General features: G+C 51.1%; 1 protein-coding gene across 1 annotated transcript in view; it reads left to right on the top strand.

Moving 5' to 3' along the window:
- ARMH3 (armadillo like helical domain containing 3) overlaps positions 1-21,167 on the top strand; it is a gene marked incomplete in the record, with an annotated part of 258,014 nt that overhangs the window by 88,245 nt on the left and 148,602 nt on the right. Inside the window, 3 exon segments of the mRNA XM_077455686.1 lie at positions 339-404; positions 4,467-4,536; positions 9,081-9,141. Coding sequence (XP_077311812.1) covers positions 339-404; positions 4,467-4,536; positions 9,081-9,141 — 197 coding nt within the window.

Genomic DNA, 21,167 nt, shown 5'->3' with positions numbered 1-21,167 from the left:
TCCAGTTTGAGAAGACGGCAGATACATAATAACATACAGTAAATATATGTAATGTGTGTGTTGTGACCTTGTAGCAAATAAAATACAAAACATCTTCATGTATATAGAAGTTACAATGTTATCCTTATATAATATTTTATTTCTGTTTTAGAGGAAAGTACTTTGTTTTTGTACTGGTAGTGCAGCGTCTTCCCCTCTGCCTCCATTAGCTTTGCTTGCAGTTGGTTCCGCTGGGGGGTGGTGGTGGGTGGTGGTGGTGGGGGTACGGAATGTTCTTGCGGATTGTTGATGATTCCAGTAACCGCAGTTAATGATTCTCACTCTTTCTCTGTCTCCAGGACCAATATGTCAACGCCTTTCTGCACGATGACAACATGAATTTCCGTGTCAAACTCCACAGAATGGTGAGTGCGATCTCCCTCGATTCTGCACACGTCTTCCAGCAATGAACCATCGTCAGTGGTTTAGAGTCAGACATCAAACTCCCCCCCCCCCCCCAAACCTATCTGAGTCAGTGTCTTCTAGCTGTTCCTATACCCTGCGAAGTTTGGGGAAATTTGCATGACGAGTGCTACATTGTATCTGGCAGTGAGAACACATTGCTTATACTTTACCAGCTATTCAGTAGGGATTTTGAACACAAACAAGGACTCTTTTAACCACTTGCAGCCCGCCCAGGTGGCGCACACAGGCACAGCACCATACCCTTATGTCACTACCTGCTTGCGGGCTTAGGGCCCCCCTCCCCCTTCCCAGCCGACATGCCCAGTCTGTCGGCAAGTCCTAGCCAATGATTCGCAGCTGGAACCTACTGATCAGCTGTGTCCAACCAATCACAGCTCTGTGTTGACAGTCAACACAGAGCTCTGCACAGAGAGAACAATCTCTCTGTTTCTTATCTCTGCAAAGCAGGGATAAGAAACAAGGAGATCTGTAGTAGAAAGCAGCACATAATTCACACACTACCCATTGTAATTAAAGCGGAGTTCCACCCGTTTTTAGTTTATTAAAGTCAGCAGCTACAAGAAGCATAGCTGCTGACTTAATAAACCGACACTCGCCCGTCCCACGGTCCAGCGATGCGACCGCTCCGGAGCCTCCCTCCTCTCCCCCTCCTCGGCTCCGTCATAGCAGCTGTGGGCACCCGGCCGTGACGGGCTTACAGTTTCACCGGCAGGCACGCACTGCACACATGGGAGTCACGCTGCGCTCTGCTATTGGCCAGCCAATCTTCTGGGACCTGTGTTGTGTCCTAGAAGATCTCTGGCAGGGAGGGGCCGCCTAGGGCAAGAGGAGGAGTCGCCTAGGCAGCAGAGAACAGGAAGGAGGAAGTGGGACAGGAAGGAGGAAGTGGGACAGGAAAGTCCCACTAAAAAGAGGCTACACATGCCCCCCTCAAAAAAAAAAAAAAAATTACATGCCAAACCTCAGGGGGTGAGGAGTGTTTAAAGCAGAAGTTTCACTTTTGGGTGGAACTCCGCTTTAACCCTTGATTGCCCCTAGATGTTTAACCCCTTCCCAGCCAGTGTCATTAGTACAGTGACAGTGTATAGTATTATCATTGATCACTGTATTAGTGTCAATGGTGATGCCAATGACTGTTAGTCAGTCACCCCCCCCCCCTCCCCCAGCGTTAGTGTCAGACTGTCATAAGTCGCTGATCAACACCATTGCTGGTATATATATATATATATATATATATATATATATATATATATATATATATATAAAAAATCAAAGATGTAGCAGAATACATTTTGCCCAAAATTTTATGAAGAAATTCAATTTTTTTTTCTTTTTTTTTTCTTTTTTTTGGGGGGGGGGATATGTTTTATAGCAGAAATATAAAAATATTGTTTTTTTTTCAAACTTTTTGCTATTTTTTTGTTTATTCACAAAAAAAAAAAAGCTAAATCCCCAGAGGTGATCAAATACCATCAAAAGAAAGCTCTGTTTGTATTAAAAAAAAAAAAAAAAAGATATAAATTGCATTTGGGTACAGCATTGCATGACCACGCAGTTACCATTTTTAAAGTAGCGCAGTGCCGAATGGCAAAAAAATATCCTGGTCATGGTGGGGTGGGGGGGGGGGAGCTGAAGTATGTCTTCAAAAGATACCAGCAAAAGAAGGTTATATTTGTGTGAAAAAAAAATGGTGTGTGTATATATTTATATATATGTGTGTGTGTGTGTATATGTATATATATATATATATATAATATATATATATATATATATATATATATAGCATCTACCAACTATTATATTTATATATATATATATTATATATATATATATATATATATATATATATATATATATAGATAGATCTCTCTCTCTCTCTCTCTCTCTCTCTCTCTCTCTCTCTCTCTCTCTCTCTCTCTCTCTCTCTCTCTCTCTCTCTCCCCCTATAGATATATATATATATCATAGTTTGTAGACGCTGTAACTTTCATGCAAGCCAATCAATATACACTTATTGGGATTATTATTATTTTTTTTTTATCAGACATGTAGCAGAATACAAAACCCGCAGTAGTGATCAAATAGCACCAAAAGAACGCTCTTTTGTGTTGCATGGCCGTGCAATTACCGTTTAATGTAGCGCAGTGCTGAATAGTAAAAGCTGGCCATGAAGGGGGGGGGGGGGGAATCTTCTGAAGCCAAAGTTTACCCCCAGACTAGATTGAGTCCTAGCTGTCATTGAAATAAAAGAAGGGGTGTGGTTTGCGTTTTTGAAGATTAATTTCTCCACAGTGCCTGCAGCTGCAAAAGTCAGCAAGGAACAGTTTGTTTTTCTTTTTTCTTTTTTTTTCTTCTAATTTTATTTAAGAAAGAAGGCATTTTCCAGGTGACAAGACACAAGGAAACGTAACCATTCATAGGTGCAAAAAGTTTCTAACAATGTCTGCTATCCATAGCTGTGGTTGAGCCCCTTACCTTAGCGAGGAACTGTTTTACTGAGAAGAATATGTAAATAGTTTAAAGTGTTACTGAACCCACACCAGTACAATCAGTCTGTATATGCAGTAAAGCATGCTTGTTATACTCACTGTGGAACCTAAGAGGTTAATCCTCGCATTGTATAAAAAAGCTGTTTGATCCTGTCTTCTCTGATCCTCCCCTTCTTCCACTGTCCCCCCATCCATCTCTTGACAGTACAGAGTCTTGGTGGCACTCTGCACATGCTCAGTTTTGGTGTGTATTGCTAGAGAGTTTTTTTTTTCCTTGGGAGAGTGCATGTGATCAGCACAGGGCCAATCAGTACTGTCCAGGCAGACTCAGGGGTCATACAGCCTCATAGGACAGAATGAAAAACTCCTCCTACAAGCTTTAACCAGACACTGATAGAAGTCACAAGACTGCTATATACTGCTGATGAGAAAAGGTCTTTAGCAGTTTATATTTACTAAAAAAATATATTCCATGTTCTGTGTACTGTGGGAGAGCAGATATAGTGAATGCAGTGTCCTGGGTTTGGTAACACTTTAATTCAAGGTCCATAAAGACATGGTTTAGCGAGTTTGGGGTGGAGGAACTTGACTGACGTCAACCCGATAGAACACCTTTGGGATGAATTAGAGCGGAGGCTGTGAGCCAGACCTTCTCATCCAACATCAGTGGCTGACCTCACAAATGTGCTTCTGGAAGAATGGTCAAACATTCCCATAGACCAGTGATGGCGAACCTTGGCACCTCCAGATGTTTTGGAACTACATTTCCTATGATTCTCAACTACACTGCAGAGTGCATGAGCATCATGGTAAATGTAGTTCCAAAACATCTGGGTGCCAAGGTTCCCCATCACTTCCCTAGACACCCTCCTAAAACCTTGTGGACGGCCTTCCCAGAAGAGTTGAAGCTGGTATAGCTGCAAAGGGTGAGGCCAACTCAGTATTGACCCCCTACAGACTAAGAATGGGATGTCATTAAAGTTCATGTGCGTGTAAAGGCAGGCATCCCAATACTTTTGACAATATAGTGTAAGTTGTACCTGTTTATCTGCAGCCTTCTCTTCTTTAAGGCCATTCAAAGTGCAAAATGTATACATCTTGTCTGAGCTTTTCTGTAAGGGGATGGGGAGCTAAATGACACTCTTCAGAACTCGGTGAGGAGAGCTGATTGGTGGGAAAGGACACCCCCTGCCCCCCTTTTACACAGCACACTGCAACAGAGCTTAGGCTGTCAATCACAGGCTGTGTGCTGAAGCCATCTCCCCTGTCACCATCTTATCTCTTGGTGTCAGGAAACTTGTCAGACGTGTCTCATGCATATAGCAGAGGAAGGGGGCAGCAGACACTCAGTGCTCTGGACTGAGGCAAGTACATACTATAGAGGGATATGCTTTGTTCATATTTCATGTCTGAATTTTGCAACCACTTGGATGGATGTGGTAAAGGGAAATTATGGATTTAACCTCATGTGTTTTTAAGATATTTTACTGTCTGTGATTTTAACCTTTTCAGCCAATGAGGCATCGGAAAAAGCCAGCTGACAAGAATGTACCAAGCCGACCGCTGGTGTGCACCGTGCTGGGTGAGTCTTGTATTGTTTTCCTTTTATTGTATGTCGTCCTTCCTTTTTTTTTTTTTTGTCTGAGTGTATGAAAGAGTACAGCTCCATTCACACTTGTGCGATTTTGTCATGTGACTTTGAAGTCGCACCCGTTTTAAATCGGTGGCTTTAAAAAGGTGTCTGCACTACTTTCGAAAGTGACTTTGATCTGTAGAATGTAGAGTCGGGTCAGAATCCTGCACCAAAAGCCGCTGGAAATTGTGCGACTTTGGAGACGTGCTGCTGTGAATGGAGTCTAAATCTATAACCAGAACCCGGATGACTTTGAACAGTAGGTAGACGCCTGAGAGGTTGAATCCCCCCCCCCCCCCCCCCCCGCTAGCTGCACCCTTCTCCCGGGGTAGATCTCTCTACTTGGGACGCTTGGCCTGCAGGTGAGGGTAGTCTCACATCTCAGCAAGACAGGAAGCGATGGGAAATCTCAGTGATAGACAAAAGTAGCAACAAATATTCCATACTCTGCCCCCCTATACCCCCAAAGCAATGATCTTCCATTGCTGCGGCCTACTGGGATTAATACGAGTGACTCCACAAAAATGCTGACTATGCTCACCCTTTCCTCCTCCATTGACTATGGCAGTGATGGCGAACCTCGGCACCCCAGATGGTTTGGAACTGCATTTCCCATGATGCTCATCTACACTGCACAGTGCATGAGCATCATGGGAAATGTAGTTCCAAAACATCTGGGGTGCCAAGGTTCGCTATCACTGCACTATGGGTTAGTTCGAAGAAAAGGACTCCATGAATAAAGGATGGGACGGGCAGTAGAATGGAAGGTCCACCTTCTCCATACATGGAACGCTATTCATTATGGGAACAGAGGAGTGCAGCTTCTTTTGAATGGAGCCGGTGGGGGGTTAGGTGGGCATAGTCAACACTTTTGACGAGCGCCTGTGATAGGTGGAGCTGCTCGTATTAAACTTAATAGCTTCAGGTAATCACTGGAGATACTCGTGGGCCAGGGGATGAGGATTTCGAGGAACATAGCAGCCCGCAGCGAAAGGAACACATTTCATTCATGTCAGGACCATCACAGGTGCCGATTTGGATAAAAATAAAATCACTTAGACCCCTTTCACACCACACCGCCCATTGCGTCGGCGGTAAAACGCCGCTATTTTTAGAGGCGATTTACCGCCGGATTTGTGGCACATTTCAGGCGCTAGCTGGCGCTTTTACCCCCCCGCTAGCAGCCGTGAAAGGGTTAAAACCGCCGGCAATACGCCGCAATAGCAGCGTTTTGCCGGCGATATTACAGCGCTGCCCTATTGATTTCAATGGGGAGCAGCGGTGGAGGAGTAAACACACCGCTCCTTCACCGCTCCAAAGAGCTGCTGGCAGGACTTTTTTTCTGACGTCCTGCCAGCGCACCGCTCCAGTGTGAAAGCCCTCGGGGCTTTCACACTACACACAATGGTGCAGCTTCTTTAGGGCGGATTGCATGCGCTATTTCTAACGCTATAGCGCCTGCAAAACGCCCTGGTGTGAAAGGGGGTCTTTAAGCGGAAGTAAACCCATCGATTTTAAGTTTAAAAAAACAGTTACATGCTGGAAGTGTAACTGTCACATTGGTTCTGCTCTAAACAAACTCAAGCCATCCAATGGCTGGTGTCCTAACTGATCACATGTGCAGCACCATGTCAGTTGAAGATTAAACAGAGGCCAAGATGGCAGCTTAGTTGGCTGAAAAGGATAGGAAGGTTTACTTTCACTTCACACTGAAACACGCTCCACTGACGCCAGCAATGGGTGTGACACCAACGAAGGAGCACAATTCCTTCCATGGACACCAGCGACGGGGCGCAATTCTTTCCATGGACACCAGCGACGGGGCGCAATTCTTTCCCTGGACACCAGCGACGGGCGCAATTCTTTCCATGGACACCAGCGACGGGGCGCAATTCTTTCCATGGACACCAGCGACGGGGCGCAATTCTTTCCATGGACACCAGCGACGGGGCGCAATTCTTTCCATGGACACCAGCGACGGGGCGCAGTTCTTTCCATGGACACCAGCGACGGGGCGCAATTCTTTCCATGGACACCAGCGACGGGGCGCAATTCTTTCCATGGACTCCAGCGACGGGGCGCAATTCTTTCCATGGACTCCAGCGACGGGGCGCAATTCTTTCCATGGACAGCAGCGACGGGACGCAATTCTTTCCATGGACACCAGCGACGGGGCGCAATTCTTTCCATGGACACCAGCGACGGGGCGCAATTCTTTCCATGGACACCAGCGACGGGGCGCAGTTCTTTTCATGGACACCAACGACGGGGCGCAGTTCTTTCCATGGACACCAGCAACGGGGGCACAATTCTTTCCATGGACACCAGCGACGGGGCGCAATTCTTTCCATGGGACACCAGCGACGGGGCGCAATTCTTTCCATGGACACCAGCGACGGGGCGCAGTTCTTTCCATGGACACCAGCGACGGGGCGCAATTCTTTCCATGGACTCCAGCGACGGGGCGCAATTCTTTCCATGGACTCCAGCGACGGGGCGCAATTCTTTCCATGGACTCCAGCGACGGGGCGCAATTCTTTCCATGGACTCCAGCGACGGGGCGCAATTCTTTCCATGGACTCCAGCGACGGGGCGCAATTCTTTCCATGGACTCCAGCGACGGGGCGCAATTCTTTCCATGGACTCCAGCGACGGGGCGCAATTCTTTCCATGGACTCCAGCGACGGGGCGCAATTCTTTCCATGGACTCCAGCGACGGGGCGCAATTCTTTCCATGGACAGCAGCGACGGGGCGCAATTCTTTCCATGGACAGCAGCGACGGGGCGCAGTTCTTTCCATGGACACCAGCGACGGGGCGCAGTCCTTTCCATGGACACCAATGACGGGGCGCAGTCCTTTCCATGGACACCAATGACGGGGCGCAGTTCTTTCCATGGACACCAATGACGGGGTGCAGTTCTTTCCATGGACACCAACGACGGGGCGCAATTCTTTCCATGGACACCAACGACGGGGCGCAATTCTTTCCATGGACACCAACGACGGGGCGCAGTTCTTTCCATGGACACCAACGACGGGGCGCAGTTCTTTCCAGGGACACCAACGACGGGGCGCAATTCTTTCCATGGACACCAGCGACGGGGCGCAGTTCTTTCCATGGACACCAACGACGGGGCGCAGTTCTTTCCATGGACACCAACGACGGGGCGCAGTTCTTTCCATGGACACCAACGACGGGGCGCAGTTCTTTCCATGGACACCAGCGACGGGGCGCAGTTCTTTCCATGGACACCAATGACGGGGCGCAGTTCTTTCCATGGACACCAACGACGGGGCGCAGTTCTTTCCATGGACACCAACGACGGGGCGCAATTCTTTCCATGGACACCAGCGACGGGTCGCAGTTCTTTCCATGGACACCAACGACGGGGCGCAGTTCTTTCCATGGACACCAACGACGGGGCGCAATTCTTTCCATGGACACCAGCGACGGGGCGCAGTTCTTTCCATGGACACCAACGACGGGGCGCAATTCTTTCCATGGACACCAGCGACGGGTCGCAGTTCTTTCCATGGACACCAGCGACGGGTGGAGTCCTCCCACTTAAACCAAAGATACGGCATTGTTTACTTCCACTGGACACCGGAACATTTTCTACTCCCAGTGGCCATAGTCTGGCCCCCCCCCCCTAAAGTCTGAAGGTCATCATTGGCCCTTTGTTGAGAACGTTTGGAGACCCCTGATCTAACAAACAAAAAGGAAACCATTAATTGGTTGCGTGGGTGGCAGGGGCTTAATAGAATACCACATGGACCACAGAAATATACATAAAATATATATTTTATTCATAAAGTGCTAAAAAACATCCAGTGTCCATCAAAAATGTCCACCAGGTGGCCATCAAGTTTGATCCATGTTGCATCTCTAAACACATTTATAACAATGGTGTTGCATAACCCCTTTCATTTTTTTTCCCTTGATATTCACTCCCCCCTTTTAAGAGTGGAATCAGAAGCAAATTGTAGATAGAGTCCTATAGATAACTAAAATGATAAAAGACGGAGGTCGTTGCACAAAAAGATCTGTATCTAAATTATTGCATGAGCAAGTAGGAATCATCTGCAACCTTTTTATGTTCTAGGGCAGAAAGGTGGAGATTCTCTTTAGGTTCCCCTTGTAGGGCTTATCTGTAATGAGCTCATTCAGAGAAACACAGGCAGCCTGGTTCTCTTATGATTATTTTTAGCAGCTTCTGTTGCCATGGTAACCCCCCCCCCCCCCCCCCCCATCCTTTTCCACACTGATGAGAGCCCGGAGTTTAGAACTGTAATCCTGTCCTTAGGTTGTCTTCATTCAAGTAAATCGGAGCAGAAAGCCATAGGTATTACCACCAGGATAGTAAGTCCACCCTAGTGTGCCCCATGCCAGATTGTGCCTGTGACCTGCTTTAATGCCAGTTATTACAAAGGTGGGGGTGAGGTGGTAATGGTAATGATCGGTGTCAGACACTCATTCCTTGCTTTCTTTCAGATCTGATGGTGGAATTCATAATAACCCACATGATGAAGGAATTTCCTATGGATCTTTATATGTAAGTCGCAATGAGACGTTGGCAGACATTACCAAGGCTTTATAAGGAATAGCTGTGATGTACATTGTTTGAAAATGCGGTTGGGCATATTGGGTTTGAATTCTGAAGCTAAGATAGCACCTAAGGCATGCCTTTAGCATGATGATAATATACAATCCTATAGTGCTCTACAGATAAGGGCATACAATCCTGTGGTGGTCTGCAGACTTCATATGTTGACTGAGGGTCTTACAGTGGTCTACATACCTCAGATGATGGCATACAATCCTATAGTGCCCTACAGATAATGGCATACAATCCTGTGGTGGTCTGCAGACTTCATATGTTGACTGAGGGTCTTACAGTGGTCTACATACCTCAGATGATGGCATACAATCCTATAGTGCCCTACAGATAATGGCATACAATCCTGTGGTGGTCTGCAGACTTCATATGTTGACTGAGGGTCTTACAGTGGTCTACATACCTCAGATGATGGCATACAATCCTATGGTGCCCTACTGATAATGGCATACAATCCTGTGGTGGTCTGCAGACTTCATATGTTGACTGAGGGTCCTACAGTGGTCTACATACCTCAGATGATGGCATACAATCTTGTGGTGACTTCATATGTTGACATAGAGCTTACAGTGGCTTACATACACTATCTGTTGGTGGCCTTCACAGCTCAGATCAGGCTTGTACTGGCCATCGGGACTACAGGAATTTCCAGGAAGGGGATGGGGGCGATTTCAGTGACAGCCAGTGGAGTCGCTAGAGGATGGCTTTTGGGGCTATAGCCCCGAGTCCCAAGGGTCACCAACCACAGGGCCGTGGCCCACTATCGTGTTGTGGCCTCTATGCAGCCATGCGGCGGGCAGCACAGGAGAGCTGGGCAGGCAAGAGAGCAGAGAGATGACATCATCTCTCACTGGTTGTCCTGCATCACCGCTCATCCGCCCTCACTGTGCAGCAGCGGGCAGCAGAGAGATTACATCATCTCTCACTGCCCACCCTCTCTCTGTGGACCCTGATATAAGGAGCGTCTCTCTGGGGACCCTGATGTAAGGGGGGGGCTCTCTCGAAAACTGTGTGGAAAGGGGATGCTCTCTGGGGGCCTTGATGTAAGGCGGAGGCTCTCTGAGGACCCCGATGTAAGGGGGAGGCTCTCTGAGGACCCCGATGTAAGGGGGAGGCTCTCTGGGGACCCCGACGTAAGGGGGAGGCTCTCTGGGGACCCCGACGTAAGGGGGAGGCTCTCTGGGGACCCCGACGTAAGGGGGAGGCTCTCTGGGGACCCCGACGTAAGGGGGAGGCTCTCTGGGGACCCCGACGTAAGGGGGAGGCTCTCTGGGGACCCCGACGTAAGGGGGAGGCTCTCTGGGGACCCTGACGTAAGGGGGAGGCTCTCTGGGGACCCTGACGTAAGGGGGAGGCTCTCTGGGGACCCCGACGTAAGGGGGAGGCTCTCTGGGGACCCCGACCCAAGGCTGAAGCTCTCTGGGGACTCTGATGTAAGGGGAGGCTTTTTTTTTGTGCAATTGGATATAGTTCATATACTGATTTTGTAAGTGTTTGCAGAATCAAAGTGGGCAGGTCTGGATAAAATCCAGTGCCAAAATTTTATTCCAGTCCAGCCCTGGCTCAGATGGTGGCATGAAATCCTACAGCAGCCTACAGACCTCCTTACAGTGGATTGTGGCTTTACAAGGAACCGTTTTGATGTACATGTTTGAAAATGCAGCTGGGCATGTTGGGTTTGAACTGTGAAGCTAGGATAGCACCTAAGGCATTTGTGTCCGGTCGGTGCCACCTCATCAGTACCCATCAGTGCAGCCTGTTGGTGCCCACCTATGCCACCTCATCAGTGCAGCCTATCAGTGCCCATCTGTGCCACCTCATCAGTGCAGCCTATCAATGCCCATCAGTGCAGCCTATCAATGCCCATCAGTGCAGCCTATCAATGCCCATCAGTGCAGCCTATCAATGCCCATCAGTGTTGCCTATCAGTGCCCATCAGTGAAAGAGAAAAATTACCTGTTTGCAACATTTTCAAACAAATTATGTTTTTGGTTTTTCTATAATTTTAGGTCTTTATTTGTGTATTTAGCAAAAAATAAAAACCAAGTGGTGATTAAATACCACCAAAAGAAAGCTCTTAGTCTTAGTTTCCCCAATCCATGACTTAACTTCACAGTTCACACAAATACGTTTTTCAAATTCAAACTGTAGCACTGACGTAAGTCATTTTTTTTCCCACAGTAGCGTGACAATCCCTCCACCTCTGGTCTAACTGATCACTCTAACCTTATGGCATAGACCCCTGTGCAGGTGGTCATGCAAGCGTGTATCAAAAGGGTTAACACGGACCATAAACTTCTCTCGCGTCTCCTTAGATCTCGGCAAGGACGCCAGGTCATGGGTAGAAAGAAAAGATCTAAGTGCTCACCGCTTAAGTATAAGATTTAATTTTTGTGTTCAAACACAAACTACTCACATAAAGATGATAAAAACACAGCATGTAAAGCCAACAATCGTGTTAGTTCCATAGGACAGCAGCGGGTGACGCCATGTGTAGCTCCTCCCCTGTACACGTTACGTTCAATCAGAACTTCAATGTCACCGGACTCCACCCCCCTTCCCTTCGTTAGCAGACGGAGGCACTTGGGGAGGGGGGGGGGGGGGGGTCCGGTGACGTTGATGTCCGTGACGTCACCGGATCTCCGACGGAACTCCCTGAAGACCCGGAAGCCTGGAGGTGATTCTTTTGATCGATAAAAAAAACGTATTGATGAATTGAGGAATTCATCTTTAATTTCCACAGCCCTAATAAAAATGTCTTATGGGTACAGCGTTACATGACCACGCAATTGTCATTTAAAGTGTGACAGCGCTGAAAGCTGAAAATTGGCCTGGGCAGGAAAGGGGGTGAAAGTGCCCAGTAGGCAAGTGGTTAAAGAGAACCTGTCACCAAAAAAAAAAAAAAAAAATCCTCACATAGGGGACTTTTGAGTTCTACGTTTTACCAGCCTAGATATTTATTAATTTACCAGTACAGTGAGTGAGCGGTATTCCTGTTTGGGTAAATGACATATTTACTGTTACTACATTGATCCCCTGTTTTGTAAAATGAACATGAAATTATAGAAGATATGAGTTATGTCATACAAACGGTCTGATCACAACCCAGAAGAGTGTCGATGAAACTTCATTTATTTATTTTTTTCCTTGAACAATGTGGGCTCACATGTAAAGTCTGAAAGTTGTGAGGATAAAAGCTGGCAGATGCATCACCAGTAAAAGTGAGGGAACGTCGTCAATGTCTTGGTGACAGATGGTGGGCATATTACACTAAGCATGCAGCAGCCCGTAGTGTGTGCAATCGGTAGCAGATGGAAAGCAATCTTGCGTGGAATACTGACAGGATAAGGCAGGTTGGGGGGGAGAGGAAGTGCAGAACACAGAATTTATACGCAGGACGTGAAAATAAAGTCATACCAGATCTCCATACTCACTTTGTTCAGCTCTTGATCATTGCTTATTTTTCTGGTCTTGCCAAAATAAAAATAAAAAATTACTTTTTTTACTTTTTATTCCTTTAAAATATATGTAAACCCTATTTATTTTTATTTTATTTTTATTTTTTTATTTCTATCACAAAGGATGAACAACATCCCTTGTGATAGCATGGGCAGTGACAGGCCCTGATTATCAGTGCAGTGCCCACCAGTGCTGGCAATCAAAGCTGCCCATCAGTGCCTCCTCATCAATGTCGCCTATCAGTGCCCACCAGTGCAGACTCATTGGCGCACATCAGTGAAGGAAAAAAAAATAAAAATACCTGTTTGCGATGTAGAGCTCTGGGGTCTTTGGGACCTAATATCTTACCTCTGGCCTCCAAAGCATCAGATCAAACTGAGAGAGCGGTTTGATCTGATGCTTTCACAAGCCAGTAATGGCTTGTTTACGTGAGACCGAAACTAGAAGTGACTAAATCCTTGGCGCTTCCGGTTTCTGACATCACATAGTGGGAGGAACGACATCAGTTCCTCTCATTGTGTCCCAGGAAGCAAATTCCGCCGGTCGCATCCGCCAGGCTCCCTGATCAGACAAGGGAGCTTGGTAAAGTGGCAGCTGGGGGGGGGGGGGTGACCCCGACAGGACCCCATGACTGGACCCCATGACCCCATTCCTGTAAAAAGTAATACAGTGGCTGTATAGAAAGAGTGTCGCAGACTGTAGTTGCACTGATGCTCCCGGTATAAGCACTTCAACCTGCCACAGTGTATAAATGGCCTAAGAATGGGAAGTGGTTAAAACATGTTTTTTTTCTTTGTTGCTGTAAATGTTTTAAACTTATTTAAAAAAAATATATATATATATATATATATATATTTTTTTAATGATATTGCCATTCCATAGTGTAGTGGTCATCAACCCTGTCCTCAGGGCCCACTAACAGGCCAGGTTTGCAAGATAACTGAAATACATCACAGGTGATGTAATTTACTGCTCAGTGATTGCACTATTCTAGTCTGCACCTCCCCCAAGGTAATACATAAAACCTGGCCTGTTAGTGGGCCCTGAGGACAGGGTTGATGACCACTGCCATAGTGGACTAATAGTCTCCTATGTCAGTGTTTTTCAACCGGGGGGGCTGTGGCACTCTGTGGTGCCGTGAGGAGTCTCTAGGGGTGCCATAGCAAGAGCCCGGTCTGAGTGATCCTCTGCTAGCTCCTGTGCTACATGAAGGAGACCACATGGTCTCTATGGAGCTATCCGGTTATGTCAGGCTCTATTTATCGAGACATCAGGGGTCTATTAGACCCCTGTACTCCACTGCAGCTAATGCAGCACAGATCATGATCCATTAGCTGCTTGCCCAGCTAGTGCAGCCAGAGAATGAGCACTCCATATTGGGAAGTTCCATGATACGGGTCACTTCCTGGTTCATTCACAATAGGGAGGATCAGCGGACAGATAGTCGTTGAGCTCCCCACGCCCTGTATAGCGACCAGTGGCGGAATTATCAGGGTCGCACCAGTCGCACTTGCGACTGGGCCCCTGAGTTCCGCCACTGTAGGGGGCCCGCCGCTGCCCCAGATATAGTACTAGTCATTTACAGGGAGTCTGCCTCTGCTCCGCCCATCCTCTCCGTCTGCTCCGCCCATTCTCCCCAGCTGCTCCACCCACCCTCTCCTCCCGCATTCACGGGCACAGTACCCGCCCATCTTCTCCGGCTCCGCCTGCAGTGCTCTCACGGGCACAGTCCCCGCCCATCTTCTCCGGCTCCACCTGCAGTGCTCTCACGGGCACAGTCCCCGCCCATCTTCTCCAACTCCGCCTGCAGTGCTCTCACGGGCACAGTCCCCGCCCATCTTCTCCAGCTCCGCCTGCACTCGAGTGTACTCACAGCAACTTAAGGAGGGGGAACCCAGTGATCTGGAAGTGAGTAGCACCATCTCTCAATATCAACACTGCCACTGATTCCCCACACACATCACCACCACCACCACTGCACTTATACCCCCCCCCACCCCCACCCCCACCCCTACCCCCACACACACACACACACACACACACACACACACACACCACCACCACTGCACTTATACCCCCACACACACACACACACACACACACACACACACACACCACCACCACTGCACTTATACCCCCCACACACACACACCACCACCACTGCACTTATACCCCCCCCCCCCACACACACACACCACCACCACTGCACTTATACCCCCCCCACACACACACCACCACCACTGCACTTATACCCCCCCAAACACACCACCACCACTGCACTTATACCCCCCCAAACACACCACCACCACTGCACTTATACCCTCCACCACCACTGCACTTATACCCCCCACACACACACCACCACCACTGCACTTATACCCTCCACCACCACTGCACTTATACCCCCCCCCCCCTCCACACACACACACACCACCACCACTGCACTTATACCCCCCACACACACACCACCACCACTGCACTTATACCCTCCACCACCACTGCACTTATACCCCCCCCCCCCTCCACACACACACACACCACCACCACTGCACTTATACCCTCCACCACCACTGCACTTATACCCCCCCCCCCCCTCCACACACACACACACACCACCACCACTGCACTTATACCCCCCCAAACACACCACCACCACTGCACTTATACCCCCCCAAACACACCACCACCACTGCACTTATACCCTCCACCACCACTGCACTTATACCCCCCACACACACACCACCACCACTGCACTTATACCCTCCACCACCACTGCACTTATACCCCCCCCCCCTCCACACACACACACACCACCACCACTGCACTTATACCCCCCACACACACACCACCACCACTGCACTTATACCCTCCACCACCACTGCACTTATACCCCCCCCCCCTCCACACACACACACACACCACCACCACTGCACTTATACCCCCCCAAACACACCACCACCACTGCACTTATACCCCCCCCCCACCCCCACCCCCACCCCTACCCCCACACACACACACACACACACACACACACACACACACACACACACACACACACACACACACACACACCACCACCACTGCACTTATACCCCCACACACACACACACACACACACACACACCACCACCACTGCACTTATACCCCCCACACACACACACCACCACCACTGCACTTATACCCCCCCCCCCCCCACACACACACACACCACCACCACTGCACTTATACCCCCCCCACACACACACCACCACCACTGCACTTATACCCCCCCAAACACACCACCACCACTGCACTTATACCCCCCCAAACACACCACCACCACTGCACTTATACCCTCCACCACCACTGCACTTATACCCCCCACACACACACCACCACCACTGCACTTATACCCTCCACCACCACTGCACTTATACCCCCCCCCCCCTCCACACACACACACACCACCACCACTGCACTTATACCCCCCACACACACACCACCACCACTGCACTTATACCCTCCACCACCACTGCACTTATACCCCCCCCCCCCTCCACACACACACACACCACCACCACTGCACTTATACCCTCCACCACCACTGCACTTATACCCCCCCCCCCCTCCACACACACACACACACCACCACCACTGCACTTATACCCCCCCAAACACACCACCACCACTGCACTTATACCCCCCACACACACACCACCACCACTGCACTTATACCCTCCACCACCACTGCACTTATACCCCCCCCCCCCCACACACACACACACACACACACCACCACCACTGCACTTATACCCCCCACACACACACCACCACCACTGCACTTATACCCCCCCCCACACACACACACCACCACCACTGCACTTATACCCCCCCCAAACACACCACCACCACTGCACTTATACCCCCCACACACACACCACCACCACTGCACTTATACCCTCCACCACCACTGCACTTATACCCCCCCCACACACACACACACACACACACACACCACCACCACTGCACTTATACCCCCCACACACACACCACCACCACTGCACTTATACCCCCCCCCACACACACACCACCACCACTGCACTTATACCCCCCCAAACACACCACCACCACTGCACTTATACCCCCCACACACACCACCACCACTGCACTTATACCCTCCACCACCACTGCACTTATACCCCCCCCCCCACACACACACACACACACACCACCACCACTGCACTTATACCCCCCACACACACACCACCACCACTGCACTTATACCCCCCCCCCCACACACACACCACCACCACTGCACTTATACCCCCCCAAACACACCACCACCACTGCACTTATACCCCCCACACACACACCACAACCACTGCACTTATACCCCCCACACACACCGCCATCACCACTACTGTCACTGATACCCCCCTCACTCACAACCACTACTGCCACTGATACCCCCCTCACTCACCACCACCACCACCACTGTCACTGATACCCCCCTCACTCACCACCACTACTGCCACTGCTACCCCCCTCACTCACCACCACCACTGCTACCCCCCTCACTCACCACCACCACCACCACCACCGCCACTAATACCCCCCTCACTCACCACCACCACTGCCACCGATACCCCCCTCACTCACCACCACCACTGCCACTGATAACCACCACCACTATTGCCACTGATACCCCACACCGCCATCACCACTACTGTCACTGATGCCCCCCTCACTCACCACCACCACCACTACTGCCACTGATACCCCCCTCACTCACCATCACTACCACCACCACCACTGCCACTGATACCCTCTCACTCACCACCACCACCACTACTGCCACTGATACCATCTCACTCACCACCACCACCACTACTGCCACTGATACCCCCCACACCACCACCACTATTGCCACTGATACCCCCCACACCGCCATCACCACTACTGTCATTGATACCCCCTCAATCACCACCACTACTGCCACTGATACCTCCCACACCACCACTGTCACTGATACCCCCTCCCACACCACCACTACTGCCACTGATACCTCCCACACCACCACTACTGCCACTGATACCCCCCACACCACCACTACCGCCACTGATACCCCCCACACCACCACCACTACCGCCACTGATACCCCCACACCACCACTGCACTTATACCCCCCCACACACGCCCCCACCACTGCACTTATACCCCCCACACACACCACCACCACCACTACTGCCACTGATACCCCCCACACCGCTATCACCACTACTGTCACTGATACCCCCCTCACTCACAACCACTACTGCCACTGATACCCCCCTCACTCACCACCACCACCACCACTGTCACTGATACCCCCCTCACTCACCACCACTACTGCCACTGCTACCCCCCTCACTCACCACCACCACTGCTACCCCCCTCACTCACCACCACCACTGCTACCCCCCTCACTCACCACCACCACTGCTACCCCCCTCACTCACCACCACCACTGCTACCCCCCTCACTCACCACCACCGCCACTGCTACCCCCCTCACTCACCACCACTGCCACTGATACCCCCCTCACTCACCACTGCCACCGATACCCCCCTCACTCACCACCACCACTGCCACTGATACCCCCCACACACACACCACCACCACTGCACTTATACCCTCCACCACCACTGCACTTATACCCCCCCCCCCCCCCCTCCACACACACACACACACCACCACCACTGCACTTATACCCCCCCAAACACACCACCACCACTGCACTTATACCCCCCCCCACCCCCACCCCCACCCCTACCCCCACACACACACACACACACACACACACACACACACACACACACACACACACACACACACACCACCACCACTGCACTTATACCCCCACACACACACACACACACACACACACACACACACACCACCACCACTGCACTTATACCCCCCACACACACACACCACCACCACTGCACTTATACCCCCCCCCCCCCCACACACACACACACCACCACCACTGCACTTATACCCCCCCACACACACACACCACCACCACTGCACTTATACCCCCCCAAACACACCACCACCACTGCACTTATACCCCCCCAAACACACCACCACCACTGCACTTATACCCTCCACCACCACTGCACTTATACCCCCCACACACACACCACCACCACTGCACTTATACCCTCCACCACCACTGCACTTATACCCCCCCCCCCCTCCACACACACACACACCACCACCACTGCACTTATACCCCCCACACACACACCACCACCACTGCACTTATACCCTCCACCACCACTGCACTTATACCCCCCCCCCCCTCCACACACACACACACCACCACCACTGCACTTATACCCTCCACCACCACTGCACTTATACCCCCCCCCCCCCTCCACACACACACACACACCACCACCACTGCACTTATACCCCCCCAAACACACCACCACCACTGCACTTATACCCCCCACACACACACCACCACCACTGCACTTATACCCTCCACCACCACTGCACTTATACCCCCCCCCCCCCCCACACACACACACACACACACACACCACCACCACTGCACTTATACCCCCCACACACACACCACCACCACTGCACTTATACCCCCCCCCCACACACACACACCACCACCACTGCACTTATACCCCCCCCAAACACACCACCACCACTGCACTTATACCCCCCACACACACACCACCACCACTGCACTTATACCCTCCACCACCACTGCACTTATACCCCCCCCACACACACACACACACACACACACACACCACCACCACTGCACTTATACCCCCCACACACACACCACCACCACTGCACTTATACCCCCCCCCACACACACACCACCACCACTGCACTTATACCCCCCCAAACACACCACCACCACTGCACTTATACCCCCCACACACACCACCACCACTGCACTTATACCCTCCACCACCACTGCACTTATACCCCCCCCCCCACACACACACACACACACACCACCACAACTGCACTTATACCCCCCACACACACACCACCACCACTGCACTTATACCCCCCCCCCCACACACACACCACCACCACTGCACTTATACCCCCCCAAACACACCACCACCACTGCACTTATACCCCCCACACACACACCACAACCACTGCACTTATACCCCCCACACACACCGCCATCACCACTACTGTCACTGATACCCCCCTCACTCACAACCACTACTGCCACTGATACCCCCCTCACTCACCACCACCACCACCACTGTCACTGATACCCCCCTCACTCACCACCACTACTGCCACTGCTACCCCCCTCACTCACCACCACCACTGCTACCCCCCTCACTCACCACCACCACCACCACCACCGCCACTAATACCCCCCTCACTCACCACCACCACTGCCACCGATACCCCCCTCACTCACCACCACCACTGCCACTGATAACCACCACCACTATTGCCACTGATACCCCACACCGCCATCACCACTACTGTCACTGATGCCCCCCTCACTCACCACCACCACCACTACTGCCACTGATACCCCCCTCACTCACCATCACTACCACCACCACCACTGCCACTGATACCCTCTCACTCACCACCACCACCACTACTGCCACTGATACCATCTCACTCACCACCACCACCACTACTGCCACTGATACCCCCCACACCACCACCACTATTGCCACTGATACCCCCCACACCGCCATCACCACTACTGTCATTGATACCCCCTCAATCACCACCACTACTGCCACTGATACCTCCCACACCACCACTGTCACTGATACCCCCTCCCACACCACCACTACTGCCACTGATACCTCCCACACCACCACTACTGCCACTGATACCCCCCACACCACCACTACCGCCACTGATACCCCCCACACCACCACCACTACCGCCACTGATACCCCCACACCACCACTGCACTTATACCCCCCCACACACGCCCCCACCACTGCACTTATACCCCCCACACACACCACCACCACCACTACTGCCACTGATACCCCCCACACCGCTATCACCACTACTGTCACTGATACCCCCCTCACTCACAACCACTACTGCCACTGATACCCCCCTCACTCACCACCACCACCACCACTGTCACTGATACCCCCCTCACTCACCACCACTACTGCCACTGCTACCCCCCTCACTCACCACCACCACTGCTACCCCCCTCACTCACCACCACCACTGCTACCCCCCTCACTCACCACCACCACTGCTACCCCCCTCACTCACCACCACCACTGCTACCCCCCTCACTCACCACCACCGCCACTGCTACCCCCCTCACTCACCACCACTGCCACTGATACCCCCCTCACTCACCACTGCCACCGATACCCCCCTCACTCACCACCACCACTGCCACTGATAACCACCACCACCATTGCCACTGATACCCCCCCACACCGCCATCACCACTACTGTCACTGATACCCCCCTCACTCACCACCACCACCACC

The sequence above is a fragment of the Lithobates pipiens genome, unplaced genomic scaffold, assembly GCF_037356315.1.
Source record: "Lithobates pipiens isolate NorthernLeopardFrog02 unplaced genomic scaffold, aLitPip1_a1.2 Scaffold_25, whole genome shotgun sequence".
In the NCBI taxonomy this organism is placed as follows: domain Eukaryota; kingdom Metazoa; phylum Chordata; class Amphibia; order Anura; family Ranidae; genus Lithobates; species Lithobates pipiens.
Note: the sequence above shows the minus strand (reverse complement) of the source record. Positions and strands in the feature narration are given on the sequence as shown.